The sequence below is a fragment of the Helianthus annuus genome, chromosome 1 (genome assembly GCF_002127325.2).
Source record: "Helianthus annuus cultivar XRQ/B chromosome 1, HanXRQr2.0-SUNRISE, whole genome shotgun sequence".
Classification (NCBI taxonomy): Eukaryota; Viridiplantae; Streptophyta; class Magnoliopsida; order Asterales; family Asteraceae; genus Helianthus; species Helianthus annuus.
Window position 1 is genome coordinate 105,305,558 of NC_035433.2, and position 9,311 is coordinate 105,314,868.

The 9,311-nt window shown below is 36.6% G+C and overlaps 1 protein-coding gene across 5 annotated transcripts; it reads right to left on the minus strand.

Annotated features, from left to right (window-relative positions):
- Nucleotides 1-860: 860 nt before the first annotated feature.
- On the minus strand, nucleotides 861-9,084 carry LOC110872429 (nucleolar protein 12). 5 transcript variants are annotated; one of them, XM_035990009.1, is made up of 10 exons: nucleotides 8,861-9,084; nucleotides 8,338-8,503; nucleotides 5,610-5,710; nucleotides 4,923-5,235; nucleotides 4,254-4,838; nucleotides 4,128-4,185; nucleotides 3,980-4,041; nucleotides 3,784-3,890; nucleotides 1,982-2,040; nucleotides 861-1,433 (listed from the first exon to the last, which is right to left on the minus strand). In XM_035990009.1, exons 2-10 carry the CDS (start codon nucleotides 8,461-8,463, stop codon nucleotides 1,342-1,344), a joined length of 1,503 nt encoding a protein of 500 aa, XP_035845902.1. In that variant the 5' UTR covers nucleotides 8,464-8,503; nucleotides 8,861-9,084; the 3' UTR covers nucleotides 861-1,341. The 5 variants fall into 5 exon arrangements, with proteins under 5 accessions (XP_035845902.1, XP_021976932.1, XP_021976926.1 ...); XM_022121240.2 differs by having other exon boundaries at nucleotides 8,338-8,523; XM_022121234.2 differs by having other exon boundaries at nucleotides 1,953-2,040; nucleotides 8,861-9,079.
- Nucleotides 9,085-9,311: the final 227 nt, after the last annotated feature.

Consider the following 9,311-nt stretch of genomic DNA (forward strand, 5'->3'; position numbering starts at 1 on the left):
TATAATTGCACTGACTCATTTACCAAGATAAGTTTTCGTCTAAAAAAAGATCAACTCGAATTTATACTGACACGTACATAAGAATCCGGTAGAGCTGTAAGTAACCTCTAGTCCCAATAAATAGTTGAGTGGTCCAAAGTCTGTGATGGCAATTAAGACGAAGGCAAGTGATGAAATTTTTAATAGCTACCTCATCGTTTTCAATTAAGATGATGTCATCTACATAGACAAGTAAACACAAAATGACCGAATTTTGCTTAAAAACAAACAACGAAGTTTGCACTCGACTACAAACAAAAGCAAGTTGAACAAGAAACAAACTGAGGACGTTCAAACGAGGCTCAGGGAGCTGCTTGAGCCCATAAAGGGCCTTTTTAAGCAAACACACATGATGAGCACACAGATTAACAAAGCCAAGTGTTTGTTCCATGTAAACCATTTCATTGAGATTGCCATTGAGAAAGGCATTTTACATCAAGTTGATGTACAAAATTAAATTTTAAAAAAATGTAATATGAAGTACTATTTAAACCAATTGTGAATTGTCAGTCAATCCACAAAGAATAAAAACTGTAATTTTGAAACGTTTGGGGCTAAAGATGAAATATGAAGCACTAGTAAAATAGTTTATATTAATTATTTTTTAAAATAATCTTTTTGCTCAGATTTCATCATGAAACCTCCAATTGCCTTTAATAAGTGAACTAACCCACATTGATTAATTAATACTTATAAATGATAATCAATCAACAGCTTACGCCAGTTTTGCAATATACATAACAACAAAATTGAAAGAAAAATCATAAAACATTTCTCATTTTTTTCAACATTTTTTCTTTTTTCTATTTTAGACCATAACATTACAACTTTTTTTTCTTTTTTCTATTTAGACCATGGCTTTAAAACATCCTTTGGAAGAGTTGAGGTACATGGATAAGCCAGCAGGCAATCTATCTTATTACATCAACTCAACATATACTTATATAACTGAATCCTCTTTCATAAAAATCCAATTGGACCCAAAAAAATACCACCCTAAAACCTCATAACTAACCCTTTCGTGTTTATCCTTCAAATACAAAATTAGTTATTAACCATTTTTCCCGCCAATAATTCAAGTTTCAGGCGCCGTTATTGGGCTTGGCGGCCTCGGTTCGAACATAAGTGAGACTACGAGTGGTGGTGGTGGGAGACGGGATGGCGGTAGGGCTCGAGATGTTATCAGATGATGGATTTTGAGCATCGCGCTTCCACTGTAAGCTTCTAGCACCACCTTTTATTGGGAGGCGGGACCTGTACACACTCGGAATACCACCTCTGGGGAAAGAAGCTCTACCAAATCTAGATGCAACAAACGGAGAACCCCAGGCCCCACGAGGCCATGCCGTGACTGGTGAGGCAACTTCTTGTTGACTGGAGTTTTTCTTTACTACCTGCAATACACAAGAAGTCAATCTTATTAAAAGTCAAACAGTCAACATATAGATAGATTGTCATAACAAGCAAGGTTTAAAAGAACGGAAACGAGTTTCGAGGCGTTTTCCCTTCGCCTCACGAGGACGAGGCGTAAGGCCGAGGCGGTATTAATAAATAAATATAAAAATAATAATACTAACTAATTTCATCATCAGATTCATCAAAAACATACATAAAAAAGACATGAAATGCTTGAAATTGACACAAAAAGTCAAAAACATCAAAAACAACTATGAAAATCCCGTGAGGCGCACCTGAGGCGCAGCCTTTCTTAGCGCCTCAGCCCCTCTCAGGCGCATATGCAGTAAAAACCCCATGAGGCGCGCCTCAGACTCGTTTTTGGCCGTTTCGCCTCGAGGCGCGCCTTGAGGCGCACGCCTCAAGCGTTTTTTAAAACCATGATAACAAGAAATAATAAGTGAGACATACACACACATGTAATGTGTGTGTGTATATAGAGAGAGATCATTAAGTACCTTAAGAATACGCGACATAAAGGACGTACCGTCCAAAGACAGAGCATTTTCTGCAGTCTCCGCTCTCATGAACTCCACGTAAGCTGACCTGCATAAGAAGCCAGGTTTAAAACAAATGGAATGAATTCTACAGATATAAATCAAATAATAAAAATATGGGTTATCAACTGAGAAGGTCATATGTAAGCCTCACAAACGAGTAATCAGGTTGGGTGCAGGGTCCAAAAGGGTTTTGAGTGAAAAATGAGTTTGGGTCAAACGGGCCATTTTTAAATATGTGATTCTGGTCAAAACAAGTTCGAACTAAAATTAACTTGGGTTGAAATTAGTTATAGAAAAAATAAATATAAAAGAGTGCACACGCTATACTTATACTTGTGGTAGCTAGTGGCGACACGTATTCGGCGGCAATGGTGGCTACAGTGGAGACCCTTGCAGAGAAATCGGCGGTGGACAGTGGTGGTGACAACAGCAGCGGTGGTGGTTGTTTCAGCAGTGGTTGTGGTGGTGATGTTGTCGACAATCGTTGCGGTAGCAGTAGTGATTGCATCAATGGAGGCGATTATGACGGTGACGATTGTGTACATGGCTGGGGCAACCATGGTTTTAAAAAACGTCAGAAACGTACGCCTCGAGGCGGAACGGCAGAATAACGTATCTGAGGCGGCGCCTCCCTTGCTCTAATTAAACGTACGCCTCAGTGTAGTGAGGCGTCCGTTTCGTTCCGAATCATTCCACAAGCAGAGGCGTACGTTTGTTTTTTGAGCGGCAATCTATTTTGGGAGGACTTTTTTTATCCCCTAAAAAGTAGCAGGCTTTTTTTAACTATTTAAGTACGCTATTACATCTTTCAATCTATATTCACAATCATAAATCCAAATCGTTGCTGTTTAAGAGCCCACAGCTGCCGAGTTACTCATCTCCTCTTTTTAATCTGTGTTGCTCAATCTCATCTTCCAGGTTAGTTTTAATCTGTATTGCTCAATCGCTACTTTGTTTAATATTTTATTGCTGCGGTTTATTATTGGTGATTAGTGATTACTGATGATTAGTGATTAGTGAATATTGGGAGATTATTGATGATTAGTGATTATCAATCTATCAGTTTATTATTGTGAGATTATTGATGGTTAGTGATTACAGTTTAAAGATTCTGTTTAATTGATCTGGTGTTTTATTGATGATTCAGTTTATTGACTTTGTTACACGCTGTATAATAAGCTGTATTATTATATAGACACTTGTATAGTAAGCTGTACAGAACCTGTTTAATTAGAAACTATTTTGTGTACTTTTGTGATGTTTTAAACTATTTGTGTCTTTTGTGATGTGTTTAATTTGTTGAATCTGATGTTTAGTATTTTTTTTTATAATATATATATTTTTTATATTTATTTATTTATTAATACCGCCTCGGCCTTACACCTCGTTCCGCCTCGAGACATACGCCTCGTGAGGCGGAAGGAAAACGCCTCGAAACTCGTTGCCGTTGTTTTAAACCTTGGGGGCAACTGTTAGGCGGTGGAGGCGACAACCAGTAAGCGGTGCCGACAAAAAAGGGTGTGGGTGTTGCTCACCTATTTGGACTCGTATTAAGTTAGAAAGTGGTTTTAGAGTGACCCGTTTTAACCAGTTGCTTAATTAGAGCCAACCCAAATTGACCCATTGTGTTACTTGTGAAGGTTGAGTAGACCCGAATGAACCTGAATGCAACATTTTTAACTCAAATCAACCCATCTATCGATGGACGTGTCGTGATTGCTAGGCTTAGTCATATGGTAAGGTACAGTTCATATAACAACCAAAACAGAAAAAAAAAACAATGACAAACCCTTTTGGCTGTCCCGTTGCAGCTTCAGTTAATATAACCACTTTCAATACATCCCCGAACTTGTTAAAGTGCCGAGAAAGACTATCCTTGGTAGCAGCAAAATGAACCTGTATATATTTAGAGTTTTAGAAAAAAAAAACAAAAACAAAACATAAAAAGAACTTCCGAAGACTTTATATAGAAATACTGCCATTACATTGCTAACAAAAATGGTTCGTGAATCCACATCATCGGTAGATTTACTGGTGGGATTGACGCCTGCAGGACAAAAACAAATAACTATTACACTTAAAACTTATTCATTTAAAACAACTAATCCAAAAAACAGAGCTGATAGCACTCACCAATTGATGGCAGTGTCTTCTGGTGAACCTCCCGTTGAATATGTATAACAGGTACCCCCTGATTACAAATACAAATGTAATAAACATTTTATAGGAAATGAGTAGTGACATTGAACACAATCTTACATTTCCGTTGCTAACAGTTGCGGGATTGCTATTATTGCCAGCACCAAACTCGGTCTCCTGCACAAGTTTCTGATGGTCCAAATCCGAAACCCCCTTCGGTTTGTGTACATTGGAATAATTATTTGCCATCTTAGCAACAGGAATATTCTCAACTCTGTGTGGTTTATTAGAAACCCCATCATGTTCCATCATAGAAACATCTCCCACATGTTGCCCAGAATAAGTTGGAACATCAGCCTCGTGTTTCCCATCTTCAATGGTATCTGATGCATCTGTACTACTACGACCAAGACGGTCAAACACGTTTCCCGCGGGTTTGACTTTTACAACATCTTGAGCAGCGTCTGCTACAGCTTTAATGGCAACCGCCATAGCTTTAGGCACTCTAGCAAGTGAACGGATTTTTGGAGGGCGGTCTTCGAGTGATGAGTCATCGGTAGGTGTAGAAACTGCAGACCGTAAACGTTTAAAAGATGGCTCGGAAGTCAAACCAGTTGGCCGGGATGTACCGACCGCGTCTCGAACTGCAAATTGCAGTAGCCTTCGTGAGGCACCACCTAGTGTTGACTTAGATAATGTGTCTCTCTGAAAATAAAGAAACTATCATTATCATGTGCTAATATATATAGTTATATTTACGTATAACATAAAAAGCGAAAGAATTCAGACCTTGACTTGTGAACCTTCATCGGTGTGATCTGTTTGACCACTGTGGCCTCTTTTTCTCTGAGGTGAAGCTGAATGATTATTTTCATTATCTGCATGAACGTTGGCAATGACAGCACTGCGAAGTGGAGGTGGTTCAGTGGGATCTCTTATAACCCCTTTCCAGTCTTTGATTCTTCGACTCTTGGATAACTTATCAGATTTTGTCACCTCTGATTCAGACAGCGGTTTCTGTTTGGACACTTGTTCATCAGCAAGAGGAGGTTCTTTCGATTGTGCATAAAGATTTAGGTTTGATTGCAGATGATCCCACAGCCTGCTTGAAAAAGAGCGATATAAAAAAAACCTAGAAACACAACAGATTTTTGCAAAGGTGGCAAAACAGGTTGACACAAAACGCTTTTGTCTATTAAATTTGTATTTTTAAATATAATTGTGTCAAAACAAAAAGTGTAGTACTTCAATAACAATGTAATTTTTTAGTAGGAGTGATTAATGATGTTTTATCCAATTAAAATCCATTTTGGGAGACTCAAGACCCGTTTCCCTTTTAAATTAACTTTTAATATTATTTTACCCTTAAAGAGGAAATAACATAACCCGAATAAACCATGTTAAGAAAAGAGTACAACAGTGCCACCTCTAGCATTTAGTAAAAGAAAACCTAGTACAAATGTAATAACGTATTACCAAGACACAAAGGAATCACTGTCATCACCCAAAAAGACATTCAACTCATTCCTTGCTTCTTCTTTGCGCCGGCCATTTTTAAGCAAAACGATCACATATTCCTACAGAAGCAAAATACTTGATTAAGTAAATCAATGGATCAGAAATGTGATCAAGTCTCTAAACAGAATACGATTCTAGATGCCTCATAGGCATAAAGTCCAAAGATGGTACAGAAAGTCAACACCTAATAGAGGCAGAAGGCCACAAAAATGAGTTTTAAATTTCTGACCCATCTAGCCTTTTATCATTTCATCATTCAAAACAATAAACCCTCTATAATCAATTTTAAGTACAAAAAATAACCTTCAACAAACACAAATATCCTATAACAGAACACTTCTAATAGCCCATAACTCATAAGCTCTTACTCTAAAGTGTTGTGCAATCTTCATGACAGTGTTAAGGTACTTCAAATCGATTATGTTCTCAGGAACAATGAACAAAAAAAAAAACAGAATGAACAATACTTCATTAAATAGATGGGTGGATCAGAAAAGTAATTAAGTCTCCAAACAGAACATGATGCTAAATGCCTCATAGGCATAAATTTCAAAGAGGGTACCAAATTATTCAAATTACTAAATATTAGTATTCTTGATCGTCTATAATCATCTTTGTCAACACCTAACAGACGCAGAAGGCCACAAAAAAGTTGTGAATTTTTCTGACCAATCTAGCCTTTTATCATTTCATTAAAACAAATAATAAACCCCCTATAATCAATTTTAAGTACAGCAAAATAACCTTTAACCAAACACAGGCATCCCATAATAGAACACTTGTAATACCCAATGGGCTCTTATCCTTACCTGTGGTCTTGGTTTTAAAAAGCGCGAAGCGCTCTGAAGCATTTTGGCTCCAAAAGCTTTAAGCGCGAAGCGAGAGCTTCACGTATACGAAGCGCTCAAAATTAAAAAAAATATATATATTGTACACATCAATATGACCTATTCTACATGTTAATCAATAACAAACACAAAAACATGATTAAAAAACACACTTAACACATAAAAAACATAGTTAAAACATAAATTAAAGTCGAAACACACTTAGGGTAAAGAAACAGGCCTCATTTAACCCTATTTAAAGACTGTTGGGCTTTAAAAATGGCCCAAATGTAACCTGATTGGGCTGAAGCGTCGCTTCAAACCATCATCGCTTCGCGCTTAAAGCTCGCTTCACAGCGCTTCACGTAATGTAACGCTTCAGACCAAAAAAAGCGATGTTTCCAGCGCTTCAGCGCTTCACGCTTAAAGCTCGCTTTAAGCGCGCTTTTTTAAACACAGCCTGTGGTGCAATCCTCATAGCAGTGACTGCAGTGTTATGATAAAAGCATAACCACACAATACATGACTTCACATGTATGGTGCAAGCATGCAACAATATTAAATTTATGTTCTCACCCTCGGCAAGCACGAACAAAAAACAGAATGAGAAAAGCTTCATGAGCTCATTTTCTATTTACATTTACCTTTTTAGTAGGCAGGTTGTTTTAACAACTTATAAAGCAGTGTCATAGATCATAGCATCATGATAAACAGAGTAACATTCATAAAATTTACAAAAGTAAAGCCGGATAAAATCAGGGCAGACTTTATTAACAAATAACTCCTAGACGTAGAACAGTCAAATGATCATCAAACCTATATCATTAAAACACATATTCCCCATAAACAAACAGATCAAAAACTGTAAAAAACTACAATCCCTTCCACCTAGGCCTGTAAACGAGCCAAACGTTCATAAAATGTTCGTAAACTTGTTCGGCGCGAAGTTCGTTTACTTAAAAAAACGAACAAACATGAACACACGTGTTGTTTGTTCATTTATGTTCGTGAATGTCCGTTTATGTTTGTTCATTTATGTTCATTATATTTTTTTAACACGTATAGAGTTATATTTATATATGCATAAAAGAGGATTTCTAACTACTTTAATAATTGGGATTTCCAGTAATAAAAATGGGCTTTCCAATAAAACTTATAATAATTAATCAATATTTTATATAAAAAAGCTACTTTATGTCCGTTTATGTTTGGTCAATTATGTTCACTTGTGTTGTTTTATGTTTGTTAAATTATGTTCGTTTAAGTTTGTTTATGTTCATAACTGGTCGTTTAGTTTTTAAACGAACATGAACATGCCCATTTTCTTAATAAACACACACAAACAAAAAATATGTTTGAATATAGGTCCGTGTTCATGTTTGGTTCTGGTCAGATGAACGAACACGAACATGCCTCTGGTTAAATGTCTGTGTTCGTTTACATCATAGATTCATAGTTGTCAATAGCGAATAGCAACAAGGCACCTATAGGCTACATAACGAATAGCGACAAATAGCGGCGGCTATTTTATAAATAGCGATTACACTAGAAAAAGAATTTTGAAAATTTTTATATGTATATTACATCAAAATACCCTTGTATATATGCTATTTTACATGAATATTTAACAAAAACCTATAAATCCAGCTATTTTATAGCTATATCTAATTGCTCTTTACATCAAAAAAAAAAAAAAAAAAAAAAACAATCGGTATCATCGCTATTTGTCGCTATGACCCATATAGCGACACTATGTCGCATGGCTATATAGCGCGCTATAGCGGTCGCTATAGCCGCTATTAACAACTATGGTTTACATGCCTACTAGTTCTACCATTTTCTATTTATACTAAACATACCACAAGAGTATCATCTGTATAGTCCCCCATAAACTCCTTTAACTTCTCCTTCACTCGCTCCCGCAACCTTCCAGCTCCATCTCCAGAAAATATAATCTTAAAAGTCAAATCATCACCACTTTCCATCAAAATCCTACAGCTGACCGTACAAATCAACTCCTTCAAGCTGAAAATCAAAATCAAAACCTACATAACATGAATTCAAGGTAACCGGAATCAAGAACAGTTCAAAAACACACATTAACTATCAATGTGTATCAACAAGCATCTCAAAATCAATATAATTAGCAGAAATCACAAAATTACAAGCCCTAATTTCTACAAAACACTCTACCGCATTAACTGAATAGGAAAACAAGTGATGATGTTGAGATTGAACGATTAGTATCACAATTTTCATGCAGTTATACGAAGAAACCCTAGTTTTTTTATATGAAATCAGTGTGTAAAGATGTTTATGATTTGAGTGTGAAATAGGTTATAATGGATGGTGAATATGACCGGAGAGAATATGAAAACGAACCTCCGATGAAGAAACAAGGGCAACGGATCAGGTTCCTTCTCGGCGTCTGTATCTTTCTCTCTCTTTGCGTGTGTTTCTCTCTCTAGAACTGCAGTATGGTGCCTAACTGCCTATTACTGGGCTTACCTTTCGGATTTGGTGACGGTTGTGCGGGCCGGCCTGTATCTTATGTACGTCTATTTTCATATGACGAGATTTATTAAGAAGTTTAATTATTCAGAAAAAGTGTATCATAAAAATGAATTAACGTACGATGTGTACGCGACAACAAGTTTGCATCTTATAAACCCGTAAAAGAAAAACGTATGTTGTAAAAATGAAAGTTCGCACGTTAAAAAAATACAATTCGCATGTTCAAATAAAAACCCAATTTGCATGTTGTTATGGAAACCCAATTCGCATGTTCAAACAAAACTACAATTTCGCATGTTGTTATTGGAACCCAAATTCG